General features: G+C 44.8%; 1 protein-coding gene across 1 annotated transcript in view; it reads left to right on the forward strand.

Annotated features, from left to right (window-relative positions):
- The first annotated feature begins 877 nt into the window (after positions 1-877).
- KSR1 (kinase suppressor of ras 1) overlaps positions 878-23,505 on the forward strand; it is a 74,314-nt gene continuing 51,686 nt past the window's right edge. The window contains exon 1 of the mRNA XM_059829215.1: positions 878-1,138. Within this exon, the coding sequence (XP_059685198.1) occupies positions 878-1,138 (261 nt within the window). The remainder of the gene's footprint in view (positions 1,139-23,505) is intronic.

Here is a 23,505-nt window from a genome sequence, read left to right on the forward strand (position 1 = left end):
CGCGCCTCCTCGTGTTGTGCACTGCGCTCTTTCCAGTGCCAAGAGGCGCGAGGGGCTTGGCGGGGCCCCTCACCCACAGCGACAGGCTGCACCCGCCAGCCGGGCCCTCACACCTCCGGCTGTGTTGCCCAGGCCCAGCGCTGCCCCGACCCTTTTTCCTTCAGTGGACCGGTGCCGGGGGCTCCTCTAGGGCGAGCTGCAAGTCCCGACATACCTGCGGGAGGCCTGAGGCGGGCTGAGCGGGCGGTGAGAGGCTGAGGCAGGCGGAGGGAGGCTGAGGCGGGCGCTGAGGGGCTGAGGCGGGCGCTGAGGCGGGCGGAGGGAGGCTGAAGCGGGCGCTGAGGGGCTGAGGCGGGCGCTGAGGCGGGCGGAGGGAGGCTGAGGCGGGCGCTGAGGGGCTGAGGCGGGCGCTGAGGCGGGCGGAGGGAGGCTGAGGCGGGCGCTGAGGGGCTGAGGCGGGCCCTGAGGGGCTGAGGCGGGCGCTGAGGCAGGCGCTGAGGCGGGCGGAGTGAGGCTGAAGCGGGCGCTGAGGGGCTGAGGCGGGCGGAGGGAGGCTGAGGCGGGCGCTGAGGGGCTGAGGCGGGCGCTGAGGGGGGCGGAGGGAGGCTGAGGCGGGCGCTGAGGGGCTGAGGCGGGCGCTGAGGGGGGCGGAGGGAGGCGCTGAGCCGGGCGCTGAGAGGCTGAGGCGAAGGGGCGGAGCAGCCGCCGCCTGCGCGGGCCGGCCGCGCCCGCGGTGCCTCGCCGGCGTGCATGTTAATGCGCGGTAATTGCCCGGAGAGGAGAGGCGGGGCGGAGCTGAGCCGCCGGCTGCCCGCCCTCCCTCGCTGCTGCTCCCCCCGCCGCCGCCTCTCCTCCCCGGCCTCCCTGATGCCGAGGAATGGATAGAGCGGCTGCCCTGCGAGCCGCCGGCATGCTGGAGAGGAAGGAGCGGAGCGGTGGCGAGGCGGCGGCCGGCGGTGGCGGCGCGGGGCCCCGGGCGGGCGCGGCGGCGCGGGGCTTGCCGGCCGTGCGGAGCACGCTGCAGCAGTGCGGGCTGCTGCAGGACCTCATCGACATCTCGCTCTCCAACCTGCGCGGGCTCCGCACGAAGTGCGCCGCGTCCAACGACCTCACCCAGCAGGAGATCCGCACCCTGGAGGTACGGGGCTTTGCGGCCGCCGTGGGGCCGGAGGGGAGCCCCGCTACCGCCCCCCGGGGTGCCTGTTCCTCACAGCCGGGGGCCGAGGCCTGCCCCCCGCCGGGGCCTGCCCCCTCCCCCGGCGCCCTTTCCCCTCAGCACCGGGGTCCGCGCGCCCTCACCGGTGCCTGGGCCGTGAGGCGCCCCCTTCCCTCCCTCCTTCCCCGGGTGGAGGGAGATGTGGGGGTGTACGTGGAGGGGAAGGACCCCCGGCCCCCTGCAGCCCTGTCAGTAGGGGGTCGGCCCCCTCCCCAGCCGGGCTGTGGGGCCAGGCTGGCCGTGGCAGGGCCCCCCGCCCAGCCCTCCGCCGCCAGAAGGGGGTCCCGCGGAGCGTGGTGCTGGAGGAGAAGAGAGGGTGCGCCCAGAGAGCGGGCGGGGAGGACAGGTGCGGGGGAGCCGCTGGGCAGGCCCGTGGGGTGCCGCGTCCCGCGGTGGCGGGGCGGGCGTGGGGCGCCCCGGGCTGTCAGACGGCTTCGCGGGGAGTGGGAGCTGCGTGCGGTCGTGCTCCGCTGCCCCCCGCCCCGCTGCGCGGCCCTGGGGCCTGTAGCTGGGCTCCGATGTCCCTGTGAAGGTAGATGCCGTGTGAGGTGGGGACCAGAGGTGCCTTGAGGCTCCCTAGCAGAAGGTGGGTCCCACATCGCTTGTCCCGGGAGGCTGGGTAGACTCACGTTTTCCCTCAGGTCTTTGGTGTTTGCTTCTGATGGTTCCTGCCCTCTGCTCCAGGCCTGTCTCTCTGTCCCTGGCTTGGTTTCACTGATCTAATCTGATCCTCCTTTTCACGCCGTTGGTGTGGCTGGCAAACAGCATCACGGTCCAGGTTGGAGAGATGTTTTGCTGTTTAGAGAGATTATATGAAACTCTTTAAGCGCAAAACATGTGCTGTTGTGATGCTTTCATAGAAGGGCTGAATCTGTACATGGGTCTGTGCAAGTATTTAGAAAGGGACTGTAGATTTATTTTTGCTTAGTTTGTTGGACCTTTAGATACATAAATAACATTTCCTTTTACCGTGTGTGCAGGTAGTGTTGCTCTATGCAGAGTAAGCAATCCCCCCCTTCTTTGACAGAAATTCCATGTAAAGGCTAATGGTCCTTTTCTCTAGCCTGATGCTGGAGGCTGTGGAGTTAGAACATTGGGCCTGTAGGGAGAAAGATCATTACAACAGTGTAACTGTAACAAATATATATGCTGCATCCATCACATGAGAAATGAAGGTTGGGAAAAAAATTGGGAAACAATAGGTGGTAGGTAGCTTTTGGCACAACCTCTTGGAAATCTATCGTTCTTCCTTCTCTTCCTCTGCCTTTTTTGTGGGTTGTTTGTTTGTTTGGTTTGGTTTGTGGGGTTTTTTGTTCTGTTTTTTTTTTAACATTTGTAGCACTCTTTCCTCCTGCCACCTCCAAACAGCGTTCAAAAAGCTATTCTTTATAAAACAATGTTTATGTAGGCTTTTGGCAACCCTACTGATGGCCTTAATGCTCAAACAATGTCTGTCAGCATCACTTTGGAAAATGATCATCAGTATTTTGCTGGTGGACCTGATCTAAAAGGAAATCTTTATTCACAAAGGATAAAGACCTGCTATCATCTTCAGGCTCTTCTTAGAGCAACAAAAGCTGTTTCTAGTGATAGTTGTCGAGTGTGTGCATGCATTCCTCTTAAACATTTACCTGCTTAAAGAAACGGGTGCCGCATTCACTGATGATAAAATTTTTGATCAGAAAAAATCTTACCTGAAAAAATTCCCTTTGATGCACAGTCCAGTATATAATTTCTCTGGGAATTCAACCAAGTACTGGATCTCTGCCAACATGTAAAGCTATGGGCATGGATATAGACTCCGTGCCCTTTGCCCTGTTCAGTTGCCTGTACCAAAATACATGCTGTCAAGCATAGTGTGAGTCTTATGCTTAACTCTGCGCCAGTCTGCAGTAGGTTTGTCTACAGACGCAGAGCAGAGAACCAGACTGTAGGAGACAAGGGTCTGTGTTTACTTCCCTAAGCTGCAGTTTCCCGTGGTGCACCAGAGGGTGGTGGGCTGTCGTGTTGTCTCAAGTACCAGGTGGCCAGCCTGTGGCATTACGGGGCGTAATTACTGTGCCTTGGTTAATGTGTCAGAAATGCATGTGTGGTCATGTGCATTTGCTTATTGGATCGCATCAGTAGAGACAGGTGCTCTGATACTGCAGAGAGCCAGTGTTACTGATGGTTTGACTGTGGTGCGCGGCTCTGTGCAGACTGTAGGCAACTCCTCAAGAGTCAGTAGTTTAACCAGAAGCTACGAGCTCGGAGGTCTCCAGTGCCTGCTGTGGTTCTCTCCATGGCCTTGACGAGTTGCAGAATGGCTCCGTGGATCGTGATTAGTGTCTGCTAGGGGTATGGTTGCTGGGCCTGCAAGCCTCATTTGTACTTTGGATTTGAACCTGCACGTGTCTTCTGTTCTTCTGCAGAAACTTTTTAATGGAAAAAGAATTATGAAAACTTAGCTGCATCAGTGTGACTGGTGAACTGTGTAGCATAGCCACGAGGAAATGATAAAACATGAGGTAGATAAAAGTAGCAAACTGGAAGCCAGAAGTACTAGTTTGGGAAGGGAGGGGACTTTACTCTGGAAGTTGAAGAAGTAGCTCCTGAGGCCAAATCCAAGGCTGCACGTGTGATTTGAAGACAGTCCAATATACTGAGTCAAAAATCAGTTTACTGATTTCACTTTTTGTTTTTACTCAAAGGATGAAAAGGCAGGGAAGCTTCCATAATACAATTTGTATATAGCTCATACATCTCTGAAAGTTCTGTAATGTCTAGTTTTGGTATCAAAACTGTGAACTTAACAGGTGAAGGGTTATCTCCTTGAACACAATCTTCTATATCAGTGAACCACAGGCATTCAGACCACTCGTGAATGGGGGTGAATGCTGTCAGGTGGACGTGGCTGTCTAAACTCTGTATCAGTGCAGGTCAGACAGCAGTGCATGCTCATTGCCATTTCTAATCCCAAGGTTAGCACAGCCCTGAAGTAAAGTTCAGAAAGTAGCTGTAATGTGAATGGAATCAATAGCCTAAAACACCAGTGCAAATTCATCTAAATGCTTGGGTTATTTTATTTTTATATTAGACATACTAGCTTGGTCCTTTTGGCACCACTTCACACTGTGCCTGTTCACAGCTTAGATAGCTGTCATGTATACCACGTGATTCATAATGTGTGTGTTTCAAAGTCAAGAGCATCAACCTAACTAAAGGTATTTGAGTGCATGCTTATGTCCCTCCCAATTTACTGAAATGCCTTAAGTCCTTCCTCATTCCTCTTGTGTATAAGGTCTTCTCAAAATAAAGCATGTGGTAGATAAGGATTTCAAACTGGGACCTTGACAGGTAAAGATAAGCACTCCTGGTAGCTCAAATGAGTGCAGGGAGAATTTTCTGTAATACAGAAAGAAGGGGGGCAATGAAAGGGCTGTGGGAATTGCTTGCAAATAATGTGTTGAGTGTAGATGTGTTACATGAGCTGACCCTGTTTCACATGTAGGAAGGCTGTTTCTTAGAAGGGCAGGGAGTTTCCCTGTAGTGGAAAGTAGATTGTGTTAGTTTGGTTATTAGCAGAGTAGGTTCTCTGATGCCACAAGGTCTTGTGTTTTTTTTTTTTTTAAAGTTTTATATGTTCTGACGGGTAAGTGCTTAAGTGTTTTTCTTTCTACCCAATGCTTTGGTATATGGCTTGCTTTCAGTTCTCTCCTAGCAGGTTTACTCACTCCTCAAGTCAACTACAAAACTGAGATGGAAAATAATGGTAATTTTAACCCATAAGTAAGAGAGCAAAAAATGTCTTGCCATGTGGTGAGCATCCAATGTTGCTTCCAAGCATCCCTGGAAAGAAACAACTCTGTCAGTCTTTAACTCTGTCCCTACAGTAATCCCTTGCATGAGTCTTAAATTGGTTTTGTAAAGTTAGAAGTGTATTATTTTTAGCTGTATTTCTTTGTAAAAGCAGTATCTTTCTGGATTAATTTCTCTGGCTAGGAAGCTGATAATGGGACTAGGTTTGACATCTGTAGTGAAGCACATGAAAGTTCCAACAGACTGGCTTGAGCTGTAGTGTTAGAGGTGAGGAGGAGAATACAGTCCTATGTGCTGGCCACAGGGAAGGTTCCTGTGGTTTGTCAGTCTCTTCTGATCTCTTCTGCTGGAAACAGCATAGCTGGTTTGGTAAACGGTGGGAATTACCAGGCTAGGTGGAACACTTCCCCCCCCCCCCCAGCCCCCACCACTTTTAACTGCAGCAAAGATGAGGCCAGGACCAGGCTGAATTGAGACCTAGAGTGTATTTAGATTGCAGATGTATTTTCTGTCTACCTTTGTTCTTACATCTTAAGACCTAACTGCAGTGTTTCTGGCATGGAAGCTGCCTCCAAACTGGTTATGGTGGGAGTGTCAGGGTAGGGTGGTAGCACGCATTGCGAAGATCTGCCTGCTCTTTAAGAAAAAACTGTCCTCGTTGCTCTTTGGCTGGACCATGTCTGTGATAGAGATGCTCTCGGCCCCATGCACAAGGATCACTTTGACTTCTTCCTCAGGAATGTCTTCTGTTCAGCACCTCCAGAAAATATAACACCAGATCAGAAAGCCTGACTCCAGCTCTGCTATGTCACAAGTAAGTCTGCTACTCCACAAATCAGTCTTTCATATTGGCTGAATGATACCTGTAGATTAAATATGTTAGAACTTGTTTTGGCATTATCTTGATTCATTTGGCAATTTGGCTAGAAAAGGCTTATCTCTTACCAAGCAATCTCTAAGCAGAAACAAAAGTTTTGAAAATGGGGGGAGGCATGAGAGGAGAGGAAGAGAAATTGTAATCGTCCAAACTTGCAGACTGGAAGTTGGGCATGTGGTATGCATAAGGAAAGGAAGACCGTGTGTTTGTAAATTGGAAGTAGTGGGAGTAGTGAATTTTTCAGGCCAAACTGCAACCTGTAGCCACATGTTTATGAACCTTGTTCAGCTGAAAAGACTTCCTTTTCCAGCAGGTCTTATGTAAGAGAAGAAGAAAGTCTCTTACTTCATCTTACTTTTTGCATATATGCAACACATTTGTTTTTCTTAAAGGTGTCTTCTTTCATTGTAGGACTCTCTTTTTTTTTTTTTCCTAAATTTGTGTGCTTGTTTGTATAAGATAGGCTTCAACAGAGATTCTGTTTGACTTGGAAGGAGGGAGAACCATATATTATTATCAAGCCTGTAGACATCATCTTTTTTTGTGACAATGTGTCTCTGTATATGATCAGAATTTGCACATCGTAATAGAATTTAGCTCATCTGCTACCATTGATTTTTGTATAAATGTTGACACAAAAAGTCAGCAGCAGTGTTTTAACTTATCTGGAGTTTCCAGGACGAGGTCTGATGAGTAGGCTATCATCAAGATGAAGATACAACAAGGACCTCTCTTCACTTTTCTGTCAAGGCCTGTATGTACTTCTCGCCTTGGGTTGGATTCTACAATGTACTGATTAGGAAACAAGAAAGGAAGTATCAGAGTAAGGCTTTGTGCTGCCTTTGTCTCTCTAAGACTGCTTGTGTGGTCACTGGATTATGTTAAAACAGAATTATTCCCGCTCATCTTCATTCAGAGTCAGCTTGGAGACCCTTTTCAGCAACTGAATTCCAATAAAGAATTTCAGCAGAGCCCGGAGTTGAGACCTCTGTACGTACGTGCCTCGACACAGTAACAGGAACCTACAGTCTGTCGTGCCAGACAAGCCTCAGTCTCCGCATACGATTTCTGATGCTTATTGCATGTTCAGAATTGATCTAATCAGTGAAGTAGCCTGACTATAATTTCAGCTGTATCTAGCTAAACTCATGGATGTAACCAAGCTTGCACAGATACCACCTGAGCAGAACTTGGTTGGCTACTCAAGTTCAAATGCTAGCTGTTAACTGCATTTTACACAAGGAAAACCCCGATTAATGTTACAGTTGCATACTAGTGACAAATTTACAGCTATGAGTCAGCATGGTGGTACACAAATTTATCACCTGTTCTTGTTCATAAATAGGAACACTTAACAAAAGAAGTCATGTGACAGTCACACCAAATTATTTAGGGAATAGTTGTGCTTAAAATGATATTTCTAGCATAGACCATGTAATCTTTCAGATGCTCGAGGGATAAATCCTCACCTTTCATTAAGGCTAAAATTTATTATTGTTATTGTCAGCCCATATGGAATTATTTATTTATTTTTACTAAAAGGAAAATTGTAACGAAAGCAAGCCTGGCTGTCTCTCACTGTTTTGGGGATTAGAGAATGTATTGGCTAGATTACTGCTGTGGTGAAAGGCACAGAATGATGTACTGATGACACCACCCAGAGATACTGACTCAGACATCTCTTAGTCTTCCCTCCCTGCTCGTTTATCACTCCCGTGGAGTATTCCCACACAGTCAACACTACCAGCAGCACAGTGGAACAGAAGCTCTTTGAGTCTGGAAACACACCTGTTCCAAGGGGAATGGGTAGTTCTTCCAAGACATAACTTGTGAGCAATTGTGCATAGAAGTGTCGTGGGCACTCCTGCTTCTTGGTGGGAGTCTGAACCTAGTCAAAGACGAGCTCAACATTATTAATAAACAGTTTGGCAATCTGGCTTGGCTTTGACTGCAGCTATTCCTTACTGGCATAGCTCAGGTGAGGGCAGATGGTGGGTTGTAGTCCATGCCCCCAGAATCTAGGACAGGATCAGTCCGAAGTTAAACTAGAGGAACTCTGTATTGCTGATAAGGTGGGAGGACAACTGAGAACCACCAAAGTATACGGGTAATCAGCTATGTCTTTTGCCTTAAGCCAGAGCTGCACAGAGCTCCTGTGCCACCTACAGATCCCAGAGGCATGTCCCAGCCCAGCTGTAGTCCCACTGTACGCACTCCAAGGAACATGAAGTAATCATAGGTGCAGCTGTAGTGTGTGCTTGAACCTGTGCTAGTTAACAGTTGCTAGTTCTGCCTCTGAGCTCACTGTCTGTGCTGTAAACCTGCTTTTTGTGTGAGCTGTTTAAACTGAACCCTGGAGCATTCCTAAGGTGGAAACACAAACCTTAGTTTAGGCCCTAATCTCTCTGGGCATGTGTGTATCACATTCCAGTCTGATAGTAGATGTCTTTTGTTCATCTTTTTCTAAGTGCAGCACATGTATCTTCAGCCTGAGCTGTCGGGGCTGTAGGTAGATAAAAGAGGCAAATCTCATTGGATTTACATACCTGAGCTCAAGGCTGTTCAACTAGCAACATGACCTATACAGTGATGCTTTAAATTGCTGTTGAAATCAATGTGGTTATGCAAGTGCACAGGAGATGAGAAACTGGCTAGTGTTCTTGCTTCCAAGAAGTGAGTGAGGATTTAAAAAGAAAAAAAAAAAAAGGAAAAAAAAAAAAGGGGTGGTGGTGGGATGGGAAGAGATACTAGATGGAAATAGCTTGCAGCTGGCTGCAGAAGTGTACCAGTTTAGCCTAGCAGAGGGATTGTGATGTTTGGCATAGTGGGCAAAGCACATGATAATAGAAAGATATTAGTGTTAGTGTGGAAAAGACTAAAACAGAACTCAAAGCCAGAATATTTACTTCCTTTGGCTCTCTTTGAGCCTTTTCAGGTGTTACCCAGGCTATCGTTCAAAATACCTAAAATTACTTGTTTCCTACAAAGTAAAGCCATGATGGCAAGTAAAAGCAGCCAGCTTTTCAATAGAACTCTCACTACCTAAATATGGGCTGTGAATTTTGTAGCTTGACTGGCATCACTTTTGGTCAGCCAAAAGTGATTCGGGGAAGGGGGTGTAACAGACAGTGCATGCAGAATGTGTGTTTAGATGGCTGTGACTCAAATACACTTTCCATGCTTTAATGAATGAGAGGGAAAAAAGAGACACCTTCCTGTTGTGGTTTTTTTTTTCAGCAGTGATTTTCCTAAAAGGAGAAAACATGTGTTTTGCCTGGTTATCCTTGGGGAGGTGGTTGGAGGGCCAGTGTTGAGGGCTGGGGCTGAACCCCATTGCAGGCCCACGGCATCTTCTGTCTAAGAATAAGATTGGTGACTCCCTGTCATTGCCTTGAAATTTTTTCCGTAGGTGTGTCATCTTCTGAACCCTCCCCTTAGAAGGAGACAAAGGATGCCCTGGCCCATCACAGTGCAAAACAAGCCACTGACCAGGATGTCCTAGTTTTAAATTTCAGTAGGGAGAATCTATCTTGATGCTTTATGTTTTAAAGGACTCATTCCAAGTCTGCTGAGACGCACCACTGGGGCTACGCCGTGTTTGCATGTCTCCACAGGGAAAGGCTAGCTTACTGTAAGTTAGGGCAGTGGCTGTCCTGAAGGCAGTTGAATAGTAGTTATTATTTTAATGTCAGTGTAAATGGAATTACAAATATCCTCTGCAGAACATCTCTGGATATTTGCTGGTATAACTCAGAGAACAGTTGCAGTGAAGCTGCTTCATGCCCGTTAGCCATTCCCTGTCTGCTTTCCAGGTTCTGCAGGCAGAATTAGACCCACTGCCTCCATCTTCCTTTTGGTACTTTTAAATTTGTCTTGAAAGTTAAAATATAGCTGTCTTTTCTCTCAGGAATGTATTTTAAAGTGAACAGAGGCCAGGTCTCTGTCATTCCTTTTCTGCCTAGAAAGAAAATCTAATTTGTACTGTGTGCATCTTGGGAAAGCAGAGAAGAATCACAGGACACTTGATCAGCAGAATAAGGAATCATGCTTTGATCAGGGGCTACGGAGTGCCTCTGATATGATGATTATTAGTTATCCCAAATGGAAAAGCTCTAATAGCAGAAGCTGTGAGATCCACTTTAGAGCAGTGATTAACATGACACTGAGGAATCTTGTTGGGATGCAGCAGATCCAGGCTGTGATCTGGTCTGATCTGACACTGCCAAAACAGCTAATTGACCGCAGTTTTCAGAACGCAGACAGGAGCCTCAGGTCTGGGTCCCTGAAAATCTTCAGAAGCCTTTTGCAAGTAAGCTTAACGGGGCAGGCAAGCACTTTCCTGCCCAGTTCTACTCTCATTATGTGCTTCTAAAACACGGGTTTGTTGATTTATCAAAGAACTTTCACTTCTGTTTAAAGCAATCTAAATTTAGAAGTGAAGTCTTGAGCTTCTTATTGCTGCTGTGTGTGTGGGCTATTGTTGAGGCTTGCAGATTCCAGTGTGAAGTTTTATTTTTAGTTATTAATGATGCTGAATAAACTGGAAAGAAGAAATAATTAATATGTTTCAGAGACTGAGAACTTCAACAAGGCATCACCACTGAAAGATATTAGATAGGGGAGGTAAATGGATCTGTCAGTAAGTACAGTTACTGGAAGATGTGTCTCAGTGCCCCTTAGGCTGCCTTGTAGTGCTCTAGGAGAACCTCTCCACACCTGTTTCTCTACCCATCCTTAAAGCATGGAGAATTTTCTGGCAACAATTTTCATCTTCCACAGCACTGTTTTCTTCTTTTTACCTTTAGAGTAAGCTAGAGGACTAAATCCTGCTTTAGGATACAGTTGCATAGCTCCACTGAAATAAGCAGAAGTACTAAGTTTTTGTTGCTTAAAGCTTCCTGACTTTTTTAGACATCTCCCTCTTCAAAACTGTTCTTTATCTGCCAAGCAAAACGTTTCATTTTACAGGCCTTTTGTCTTTCTGACCAAAACTGAAACCTTCCACAAAGTAAAACATTTCTTATGAAAACTTTTAACTCTCCCACAATTTCCATAGAGACAGTTCCAGGTGCCTCACACCAGCACCAGCTAGTAGTATCAGACTCTTCTAGTGCAGGTGCAGATAATTTTTCCCCTCATTTTAGTGAATTCTGGAAGCTATGTGCTTGTCTATTCTCCCTTGCTTTAAGGAAACAACTGACTAAAATACATGGGTATTGTTATCAGGAGATTGATCCATTTGGGGAGATTTGCATAGGCCTTCAACCTGCTCTCTTTGGAAAAAGAAAGGTTTCTTTTTTTTTTTTTCTTTTTCCTTTGAAACACAAGGGTGTCTAAGCGCTCTGAAAGAGGAAGGAGGTCATAGTGTTGAAGTAAATCAAGGTGAGCACAAACACCAAAGACTTTTAGCATTTGCTCACACAACTAAGCTGGAGAAGCCCCAGAGTAGATATCAAAGGGCTTGTCATCCCCATTGGTATTAAGCCAGGATATTATGTGTGTTAAAACTGGTTTAGTCTTGCTTTGTGGGTCAAGCACAGTATTTGTAGAACCACTGGCTGACTGCTACAGGCCTGATTTAAGCACAGTTGCATTGGTGGCATTTCGTATGGGTGTAATGAGGCAGAGTTTCTGTGGGAGACCTCTCAGTGTACCCTAAGTTCCTGGGCCATTTGCAGCCATGGCCAGCAACTTGAGTGGAGTCTGTGGAAACTAACGTTTGGAGGGAGAAGGGAGAGCTGCTGTAAGGCCAAGTCTTTAGCTACTGCACCGAAACGCTGGCTGGATTTGTGCTGAGACCGCATTTGTTGGAGAAGGTGGTTTTTTTATAATGATGTTGAACGCACCTCTGTAGCAGTAATTACCTATTTGCGTCTAACTAAATGGGCCTTATCAGTTATCATCTGCCAATCTGTAACTGGAGGCAGAGCTAACTTAGCAAGAGCTAGCTAAATACTTCTACTAGGGTGACACTAATATTTAGTTTTTGATTCTTATGGAAACTGAATCTACAACACTATTCTGCTGCCAAGGCATTCTCCAGTTCCACTGATGTGTTCTTTCCTTATTTTTTTCTACTGTGTTACTCAAATTGCCTCAGTTGCCAGGAATAACTAATTCATGGTCTGAGGTGAAGAGCTTTGAAGTTAATGGACACCTCGCAACATAAGATTTCAAATTGAAGGTAGTAGTGTCTATCACTTCATTTGAGTGAGAAATGAGTACTTTGGCAGTAGCAATGCAGTGGTGATGCAGCACTGCTCTTAGCTGAAGTCCGCGGTAGCGTTAGAGTGCTCCTTGCAGCTCCTCTCTCTGTAGTTGAGTGGAACTGCCTTTGCCATGTTCCTTAATGAAGGGGCAGATCCTGCCTGTAGCATTTTACTAACAGATTTTTCAGTGTCCTTTTGAGCTGTTGTGCTAAGAAGGGTGAATTGAGAGAAACTTAACATCTGGCTTTGAGGTACCCAGTTTTTTGTGGTAGCACAGGGAAGAGAATGCAGAGCTGACAACTACAAGATATTCCTTCTTAAAGCTGCGTACAGAAATTATTTTGATCGTTGCTGTGGTAGTCAACTTTGTGATGCAGTGGAGCAACTAGGAGCTGTTTGGAACGGAGGGTGAGGAAGACTGAGGAGACAAAGCATCAACCAGTGCTGGTGGCTCAGGTGTCTCTGTGGCGGCATGCCTGGTCCTGCAGGAATTGAGCAGTAAGAGCTCTGAAACATGCTGACCACCCACTGTTATAGGTGCTCTTGCCCGGAGAGTTCAGGGTTAACATACTCCTGATGTACAGGTCTTTGGGAAGAGAAGGGATGTAAAATGTCTAGCTCCAGAGGCCAGTTTTTTTTAACTCCTCACCTCACTGACTTCAATGTCTGATTAAGGCAGCTGAAGTTTTGACCAGAATACCGGCTCTTCCTCGCAGGGGTAAAGGCAGGCCCCTTTCCAGATAGACTGAAAGTGTTCGAGATGCCGGAGCCTGAACTCGGTGTCAAGGGACCTCCTAACTGCCTGAGGCACATTTTGGGGCATCCTTTGCATTGTTAGAGACTACTGCTGTACTGGGGAAAGCTTTGAGCAGGCTGCTGGGGAGCTCACAGAAGCACCCATGCTCATTTCTGGCCACTTTCTGCTAACTTAGCCAGGACTAGCTAGATCCTTCTACTAGGGTTAACCTGCATCCTTTTTCCAGTTCTCTTAATGCAAAATGCTTCTGGTTCTTATCTTTCCCTGGCAGGGCTCTACAATGTACCTTCAGCCTAGGGAATCCTGCTTGTGCCTGCAGTGGGTTCATCATACCCCTTGACTGTCTCTACCCTGCAGTGTCTTTCCAGCTGCTCAGCTTTCTGCCTTAACACAAGGCTTTGTCCTCTGGCTTAAGCATTGCGGACAGCCTCTCTGAGGCCTCACAGCGATAGCCTGACTCAGCAATTTTGCACAGTTCTGGCTTGATCTTTCCTGCAGCTGTAAACCCAAGGTGCAGGGGGGAAGGGGAAACACAGAGGAAACGCATGGTCTGATCCCTGCCCCTCCTCTTCGCTCCTCGTGGATCCTCTACATAAATAGGCTGGCTCAGCCCTTTCTGTCTTCCTGTATTCCTGACAAGGAGCCTGATGTGAGGGCTCTTCCATACCAGGCATGGCCCCTTTATACTGCGAGGAATGAAGTGTCTACATTCAAACTGTATTTTGCAGGGTGGGTTAGCAACACGGTCTTTGTCAGTTTTCCTGACAAATCCTCAGTGGTGTGGGAACAGTATCGGCTAGCACTGCAAGTTTCTGCATTGCTAGAATTCTTTAGAGTTCTTCTAAATGCTGAGCCTTCAACCCCTTAATGCAAATAGCTGTGGCTCTGAGATTTATCTGGCCTCAAACTTTGGGGCAGAGGACATGGGGAGAGTTGGAGAGCCACCTTGATGGGTGAGAGATTTTGAAATTTATCAGTAAGAAATGCTCATTTCTTTGGGAAAAACTATTTTGAGAGTTTTTCCTCTAAGAAGTCCTGGTACTACCTGTTTTTGCAGTATTGGCATATTAAGTAGTCCAAAGCACCTTCTGTTCTTGGGAGAGTGCAGTATGGTTTCCATGCTGCTGTGCAGATGGTTGCTGAGTTGTCTAAGGATAAGACTTTCTAAAGTGCATGACCTTCCTGTCCTTAAATGATAGGCATTCTGGGAAAGGTACTTTACAAGTTAACCTGCACAGCAGCAGTTGTGAGAGCCACCAAGGAGAGGGCTGAGTTTTGCAGTGTTTATTTTCAAAGTGTGAGATAGTTTAACAATTTCCCCCTTAACAAAAACCAGCATGCACCCAATCCCGATGTAACTGACTGCAAACAGATTGCAGCTTCTGTGAGATCAGCGTGGATAACATGGCATAGCTTTGCTTTGATCTCATGTAGCTGCACCAGAATCACGTTTAATTACTTTGAAAGCCTGTCTCTGAGCAATAGATTCTCTTACTCCAACTGGGATAGACAAGCTCAGAGACTAAGCTGAACCTTCATTTCTGCAACTAGTGGAAGAGTTACTGTTGTCTGTCTTCTTCTGAGGTTGCAAAGCAATGGGGAGACCTTTCACAGCTTAAAATCTGACGCTGAGTGAGACATGGGCAGAAAGAGGCCTGCTGATCCAGTGGCTAGTGTCCCTGCTGAGGAGGGATGGTTCAGTTCTCATGAGCTTTCCCAGTCACTTGGGCAATTGCTGGGGTACAGGAAGATTTTTTTGGTAAAATGAGAACAATGACACTTATTACTATCAGAGCACCCCTCCTTCACCCATCATGTTGGTGACCCAACACACACTTTCTCTCAAGAGGGTTCAAATGCTTTTCGCGTAAGGATTTCTTGTAGATTCATGTGAAATAGGACCTATTTGCTTTATCTAAGGGTCTGACCCCAAAGGAGGAAGCATTTCCTGTTTGGTTTCTGATAATTTGGGGATCACAGTGCCCCTGCCATTGCAATTGCATGTGCAGCAGCTAACTCCCAAGTGAATGACTGCAAAAATCTCTTTTCTTAATGACTGTTGTCCACTTGAAGAGCTGTTTTCCAAATCTGTCTAGAAATGGTGTGGTTGGGTACCTGCCAAATTTTGATTTTAATATCTTTTAGTGTTACTTTCATTTCCATTTTTGTTTATGCCTTAGCTGTTTAGAATGGGGAAGGTAGTTAGCAATATATCTTCAAAAGAAACCTGTTTCCAGGTGCTGGCAAATTAGGCTATAAATATGCATTTGTGGCTGAGGACTGACATGAACTCTGTATGAGGAAGGGATGATGTATTTTGGGTATTGCATCCTCTAATGTGGGCTTCTATGGGCAAGAGCTATTCTTCTGGGTGTCTGCATTGCTAACTTTTTTTAAAGTATTGAGGATTATATTGGAGCAGTTTCTATTCAACTTCCTGCACTCAGCCCAATCCCTGTGTTTACCATAACTTCGTTCTGCTACTCAAAGAATCAGCTCAGTTTTACTGTGCCCAGTGACAGGGACCCAACCTGGAGATGTGTATCAATTTATCTCACCCAGAAATAAGCATGACTTCTAGGCCAGGATATTTGTCTCTTCTGAAACTCCACAGCATGTCTGCTGTTACCTGGATGTCCAAGTTTGACCTATTTGTAGAATAGGATTTAGGGCCTGCATTGTGACATACCAGTAGAGCAGTCTGCAACAGTCTGTAACATGCTATAGTCTGTATTTATTAAGATTATAGCATCACTTCTCTTTAATGGCAGCTGAGAGACCTAAGTAGTGAAACTCATTCAGATGTGAGAAGAGAGGCACATTTTCAACAGATGAGCCTTGATTCTACCCTGGCCTCCCCTTCAGCTGATGGAAAAGAAATGCCTCATTTTCTGGGTCGGCCTTGCTAGAAACACAGTGTTAAAGCAGCATGCACATGGTTCATGCCCTTCTCATGAATTGTACTTCATTGTACAGAGTACAAAAGTCTGTATTTTCTTCAGTAAGTTTTTAGTTTCCAAGCAAAACCTTGAACAGAGTGATATGCATTTGAACTTTGGGGCTACTGTAGATTTATACTTAACTCCTTTATGTTAGGTTTATGTACATGTCTGTTCTTGGGTGTGAGATAAGAAATAGAACTCTTTTCTTCCTCAAAGGCTGAAAGGCATGGAGAACATCTGCTGTGAGCTGTGAAGCACATGATTTGCAGCAAGGTAGTTATTATGTTCCTGTAATGTATTTTCCAACTGTTCTTTAATCCATAAGACACATCTTTCACAGTACAGCAGATACACAGCTTTAAAACTAATGACCTTGCAAAGTTATATAGTATTGGCCACTAAGTACTGTACTCATTAATGGCTTGATTGCTACCAACAGTCAGTCCTCTATACAGCCTTTATAAAAAAGACTGCTAGTTCTGTGACTCGTGCAGTTCCTAACTTTACCTGCTGTCTGCTCTTCATCACTAAAAGATGCAATGAACACTTTCTAACCTGGTTGCCTAAGAGATTAGGTACTTACTCTACAGGTGCCCAAATGCCACTCATGAGGACAGCCAGTACTCTTGCTGTCACTTCACATGCCCAAAGGCAGAATGAAGGAATGACCTCCAGAACAGCCAGCATCACACAGGTGGAGATCACCACAACTCAATACAGATAAAGGTACCTTTTTTCTAAATTATTTTCTCATGTTCTGATGAGCTTCTACTTGCCATCTGCCCTTTACACAGTCATCATATAATTATCTGTTCTTTCAGAGACAATTTAATTAGATCTTCTTTCAGTAGGTTTTAATCAAGTGTTATGGAGTTGCTGGTAAATTATTTACAGCCGTATCACTTGATGGAACACTTGGTCTGCTAAAGGTATCACATAAGTGACATACCTGTAGCAAAGAGTACAGCTGGCTTTAACTTAGGGCCCTGCTTGTGTTCCTTAGGGTTATCCAGTTGACATTAGACAAATGTCGGGTTATGTGAGCCCACTTTCCTTTACAGTAGTAGAAACTGAATGTGACTGTGCTGAAAACAACGGAGTTGAAGCAGTTTAAAACTAGGGTAAGAGCTGAATTTAGCTCTAGTCTCTGCTGGCTCAGTTCTTTTATAAGTGCCTTTCAAGGTTGAATACCTTAAACAGTGTGGCCTTGACCCTCACTTGAAGCTCCAGCTATTTAAACAAAAGTGCTGTTACACTGTCTTCAGACTTGGTCTGATGTAAAGTGAGTGGTTTTTGAATGGGCAAGGTAGTAAAAAAACAACACTCAAATAGCAAAGGATCATAAACTGAGAAAGTGGATATTTTTAGAATACAGAAGGATTCTTTCTCTGCCTTATATGTCACCTGTCCCTTAAGGTGGTGAAAATTTAACAGCTATAAGATATCCCTTCTTCTTTCATCTTGTTGGACGCTTGTTTCGGGAACATTACTTTTTTTTCCAGTTCAGCTCACATTCTTTGTGAGAAAGCCCCAGCATGGGAAGATACCAGCCTGCCTCCACCTAAGTATACCTGTAAGTTTACAGCAATAACTGTCTTTCATTCATTGTTTACATAGCCTCTGAAGTAAAATGCAGTTTGAAGCTATATAATCAGTGTTACAGAACTGTCACCTATTGAAACCTTATTCCAGGTATTTATTATGCTTATTTGGTGTTTACAATAAGCATAAGCTTGGGTGTGTTTTTAGCACTTAGTGTGCAGGCTGTAGATGCAACTCAAGTTCCACTCATTATTGGAAAATTACTAAGTACTTTTGAAGATGAGTTTGTCTTTCTTGCTTCTGTCAAATTCCTTCCAGTGTAGGATTTAAAGGAATAGTTTTGGAGGTTCTTGGTGGTGTCTTGCTTCACTTGATGGATTTATAGTGCTGAGGTAGAGAAGTACAGCTCAGTTGAAACTCTGTGATCTGATCGAGAACAGAGGACAGTAATATGCCTTTATTTTTGAAGGACTCATCTCAACTGAGTGTATGGAGAAAGGATATGTGATACACAATGGAAGGCCATATCTGACATCAGGCCGATGACTTTCCCCTGATTTTGTTTCTTCACCATGCATATGGGAGAAATAAATCCTGCATTGCCTTATCCTCTGCATCTGATCTATAAAAGTTGATACAGAAATTGTCCAGACTTTGTAGTTGCACAACCAAGTACAAAATTTGATGTCGTTATCTTGCATAATATTTAAAACTGGCCTTAAAGGGGAATATAATGATTGTCAGAGTCCTATTTCCTGCTATTCTGCCATTTCTGGTCTCCAGCCTATAAAAGACTTTAATTATTATACAAAAAGTGTCTTGGACTCAAAAGGCCGATGCTTCCGGATCAAAAGTTGCAACTTACTTCACACCACTGCACAAGGATAAGGAACTGTTACCAAGATTACAAGACCATGTGACAAGGGCCTCTGACTTACTTTTCTCGCACCACATATGGGGCAAATACCACAGTACATTGGCATAATACCTTGACAATGATAGCATACCATCAGAGCTATTTCACCTTTCAAAGCCTGTGTTTTGCTCTTGACCCTCCTCTAGTACCTTCTTCTGTGTTCCTCTTTGTATATCAGCTTTGCTGTTCCAGCTCTTTAAGCCCCTTCCATGGCATCCATAACCAACTCTTATTTGTGTTTCTTCCTTTTGAGCCATCTATGTGGCAAGAAATTTCTTGCATGATGCTTTCATCCGTGCCCCCATACCATGCAACTACTGCTACCCATGACCTAAAAAATATTCACTGTTTGTATAAAGATTTCATTTGTTCACACCTAGCTTTAAAATCTCTGCCACTGAAATGATTACAGGAATGCTTTAAAGTCCGATTACTCTTAAGGTCTTTCTCTGCATTTTTAAGAGTTTGAACCTTTTTCCGAGGCTGATAATGAACTATAAGCATAGTTAGGAATCAAGAATAGTGTGTAGGAAAGTGACTCTACCATTACCCAAGCCGTGCATTCTTTCAGTGGATAAGTACAGATGTTTGACTTTAGGAAATGATGTTCAGGGAGGTCCTGGAAACCCCCCAAGAGACCAATAGACAATTTAGCAGGTCATTGTATCTCGTTGGAGATCATTATTTGTCATGAGCCTTTTGTGAAGGAAAAGACTAATTTACAATCTTATTGTGTAGATGTACTGGATGTGTCAGCATGTTTTGAAAGGCTCCTCTGAACAAACAATTGGGGTGAGAAGTTGTGTACTTTTACAATTCCCCCCCTGCAACAAGAGGGAGGACTGCCTACGGTCAACCCATGCTCTTTTATCCTTTCTCATTCTCCAGAGTGACCAAAGACAAGAAGGGGGATTTTTAATGTTTGTAAGTGAAAGCTGAGCACATTACAGTCTCGGTTGAAAGGAGCTGAAAGCAGTCCACCTATTCGTGAGAGCATTGCTCCTAGCCACAGTTTTTTCTAATGTCTTTTGGCAAGTAGCTAGGGCAGACCCATTTCAGAGAAGGTGCTTGTAGTCCTGATGTTACTTAGTATTTGGGAGACAGGACAATGTGGAAGTTGGGATAAGAAGGGACTTAGTGGAGTAAGAGCGCAGTTGTAATACTCACATTGGAATGGCTATTACAGATGGCATGTTTGAGACAAATGGAGCCTTAGCATTGCTTATCTGGATCAGATATCTGAAGCGAACTCCCAACAGATTATCTGCTAGTCTCAAGGTTCAAGCTCAAGTGAAACTATGTAGTAGCTGGTTTTATAGCCTGGTCCCTTCCTTTCAGCTGCTGTGTAACCCAAAAGTTTTTTTCCTCTCTCTTTCTTCCATTGCTGTGTTTGTTGGTTTCATATATATTGTCACTGGTCTGAAGCTTTGTGCAGCTGCTAGAAGAGTATTTGCCTTCGTAGCAGAAGGCAGGTTGCTCCGTGTCACTGAAAGAGTGTTCCCTTCCCCCAGAGTTGGCTATTATTTATGCAACATGATCTAACCCAGAGTGGCTGGGAGCCGATGGTCCAGAGTTCATTTCCAGTTATTATTGTAGTACAGAGTCAGTCTGGTTAGAGGTACTCATTTCCAGCACAGAACATATACCCTTTGAAAGCATAAACAAACTCTAGGTCAGTTTTACTTAGCTTCATACACAAGTGTTTCAGCTAAACAGGAAAAGCAAGCTAGAGTTGAAGAACTGCAAGAAGCTGGTTCAACAGTCATCCATACTAAACTAAGTAAGGTCCTTTCCAGTAGAAGAGATACACAAGGAGCCCTAAGCTCTAAAACAGCAGTGGAAGCTTCCCTTTTTAGCCTCTAGAGATGTATTGAGTACAGTTCTTAGCTTTGTCTCAGTATGTGTTTGAACTCCTGAGCTAGGGCATAGCTGAATAAAACATATGCAGCATTACCTTGCTAGGTTGGGGGTCAGACTTCAGTGGCCCTAGCAGATGTGGATCTTCTGACTTAATGGCCTGAGCAATTACACCTGCCATCACAACCCTGTTATGGTATGTGGGTGTAGCTACTCTGAAGTTCTGTCATCCTAGCTACCACTAACTGAGCTAGTCATCTTAACTGCAATGCTTTTTTTTTTCTTTATCTTTATCTAAGATACTACTAGAAATCCTTCATAGGCAAGATCACCCAAGGCCCTGGCTTTGAAGGCAGGCATGTTCAGAAGTTGTTGGCATGGTCTCCTATAGTGGAGATTAAAGAGGCTGAACTGGGTGAAGCATTACCCTCAAAGTATGAACTTCTAGCATTGGGGTACCATCTTTGGTGTTTGTGCAGTCCCAACAACAGTAATCCGATTGTAACTATAGCCAGCATGGGAGCACTGAGTAGTAAGGGTGCTTGGCTACTAGCAGTAAAAGCCTCCCTCAACTGTACTTCGCTGCATGCTAACACAGAAGTTGTTTAGATTTGAGGCTGAAAAGACACTTTGTACAGCTCAGTATCTGTACTTGGAGATGAGACTACCTTATGGTAAATTCTCTCTCTTTGCCTTGTTCCAGCTCGTAATCTGTACGCTGCCCTGGGAAACAGAGGCTCAGGCAGCGTATGGAAACAAACCAGTGTCATAGGCTGTTAAATTCAAAGGCGAAGTTTAATAGGGCAGCACAGCCTGAATGGGGAAGGGTTGCCTCTGAGCTGGACAAACAGGTCACACAGGTTTCCAGACACTCTGTCCTATGTGGGCAGAGCACCAAGGCTGCAGGAGCTGGATGTTCTCGGGTAGGAGCAACACCAATACTTTGTAAGATCAAAGTTTAGCACAGCTGTGGCTCCATGAAGTACTAGAGTGCTTAAGCTTTGTGTAGCAAGAGTCCATCAGAATAGTCACTAATTTAAGTTCTTTGCAGTTAATTAAATTCCTCCTGCAAAGCACCACTGATGTTGTTAAAGTCACAGTTTCTAACCCAAGATCAACAACTTCGCTTTGGTCCTTGCTATAGTCTTTCCTTTAGGGAGACACCAGCGTGGATATCATGATCCGACCATTTGTGCCCTATTTGGGGAACAGAGGTCACATCCTGCTTTCTCTCTGTAGAGGTGACTCCAACTCTTCCTGTTGCCTCACTCTTTCTGCTCATGTCCCTGCAGAATCACAGGGGGAGTAGGAAGGAAGAACTAGTCCAGTACAAAACCTCATTCGACACACAGTCAAAGACAGACAGTAACTGAACAGCAATTTTATAGCAGAGTAAAACAGCAGAAGCTTATGCACATAGCTTACCTCAGCAACTTCAAAACAAAATCAGGAAAATGGCAATAAATAGAGCCTTTCTGCAACACCATTCTTCTTCATAGCATTTCCCACATCTCACGTTAAACCCAAACTTCACTAGTCCTTCATTCTCATTACAATAACACTGACTCCTTCAGTGGGATGGTCCTGGGGTTTCAGAGAGGATTTTCTGCCTGTAATCCACTGCAGAGAAGTCCTTCCTGTGGTTTTTGGGTGATTGGCTATCCAGAATGCTGTTCTCCATTGTTCCTAATTGCATAAAAGTAAATTTCTCAAACTGTGTTAAATGTCACGAATCTTTAGCTTTCTGCAAAGAGTAGAGTTAAGGGAATGCACTAGGAGTGTGATTACCTCTACACTAGGAAATCAGGAGTGTTTTGGAGAAGTGATTCTTCAGCTGAGGATACCTGAAGCATAATTAGAATTTCTGTGTTCATTGTACTGTAGCCTAATTGTGAGATGTGCTTACTCACTATGTTGCATGAGGGTTTGTTTGGGGATACTTGCCTGCTGGGAGGCACGTCTTAGACCTCATGGGCTAGGCTCTCTGTTCCCTTACATTGTCTTCCCACTTGTAAGTCAACTACACTTTACAGAAGTTTGCCTGAGACTGTAATGTTCCTGATTTTGAGACCGCAGAAAGGCTAACCTGAGGACACATGGGACTGCAGAACGAGAGGGAATTGGAAAGATAAGCTGTGTGGGTTTACATGTTTGTTTTCTGAGAAGGAAAAAGAGTTGACCAGGGAAGCACATTCAGTGTGATTCCCACTTACTAATGAAATACCCATCCCTAGAGGAAACATACAATCCATTGACTCCATTTTATTTTTGAATTGTTTTAGGAGTTTTTTTCTAGAGCTGAGCTGTGGGTGAGCCACTTTCTACTTGGCAGCTGAATCTCAGTTATGCTTGCACAGATCTTTCATTCCTGTATTTCGTGCCTCAGTGCATTGTACATCGTGCTCCAGAAGCGTTCTCTAAAATTGATGAGCAAACTGAAAATCTCTGATCCCCACTGCATGGCAGAACATACCCAAGTTTTTCTTTTTTCCTCTTAAAATCTGAAATAAGGAAGCTTGCTTTCTGGGTTCAAAGTATTTTGAACACAGTGGGTTTTAGTGTATTTTGTTCTTTCTGATGATCCCGAAATGCAATCTTATACAGGCTTGTTAAAATAAAGCTGTTTTGCTGTTTTAAAAGACACTTTCAGAGAATGTGGCAAGTTGCCACATTCCAGTTAAGCAATTTCCTATAGTTGACATATTTTATTTTTTTAAAAGAATGCATGGTTTTCTCAGCCATCTCCCTCTTCCATTTTCACTGTAAGAAGGAAAAAAAACCCCAAACCCCACAACACAGAAGCCCCCACCCTGGTATTAATACTTATACATTTGAGGTGAGTATTCTTTGGGAAACCATGGAAGGCCAGTGTCTATCAGTGGCATGCTTGTATGGTTTGATTCATTGTGTAGTGTAAAGATTTTCTGATTGTAAACATCTGATGTCTTAAAAACAAATGTTAATATGGAGTTGTGGGGAATATTTGATATCAAGTTTAGTGTAAATAAAAAATACTTTCTTTTAACACTTTTTTTCTTTCTGAACAGGTTACATATTTAGAAACCAGTTATAGTGCAAAGCCCAAAGTTTTTTTTATAGCTGCATACCTCTTAGATGCTCTAGAGAAATGTGTTACTGGTGTATTACATGCTAGTATAAAAAAGTGCATGAGGGATGAAAGAGGCATACAGCAGCAGAGAATTTGCTCCCAGGAGCTGAAGTCTGTCCAGCCGTGTGACGCTAAATTATTCTTAGACTTATAACTGTTGGCAGTACAAACATCTTTACATAAAGAAATAAAAAGCTTTTATGTGAATTATATTTTGTCTTTTTCCCCCTTTTTATATGGCTCCTCGCCTATTCTCCTCCAAGGATATCTGGATGCATTCAA

This window comes from Gavia stellata, chromosome 25 (assembly GCF_030936135.1).
Source record: "Gavia stellata isolate bGavSte3 chromosome 25, bGavSte3.hap2, whole genome shotgun sequence".
NCBI lineage: Eukaryota > Metazoa > Chordata > Aves > Gaviiformes > Gaviidae > Gavia > Gavia stellata.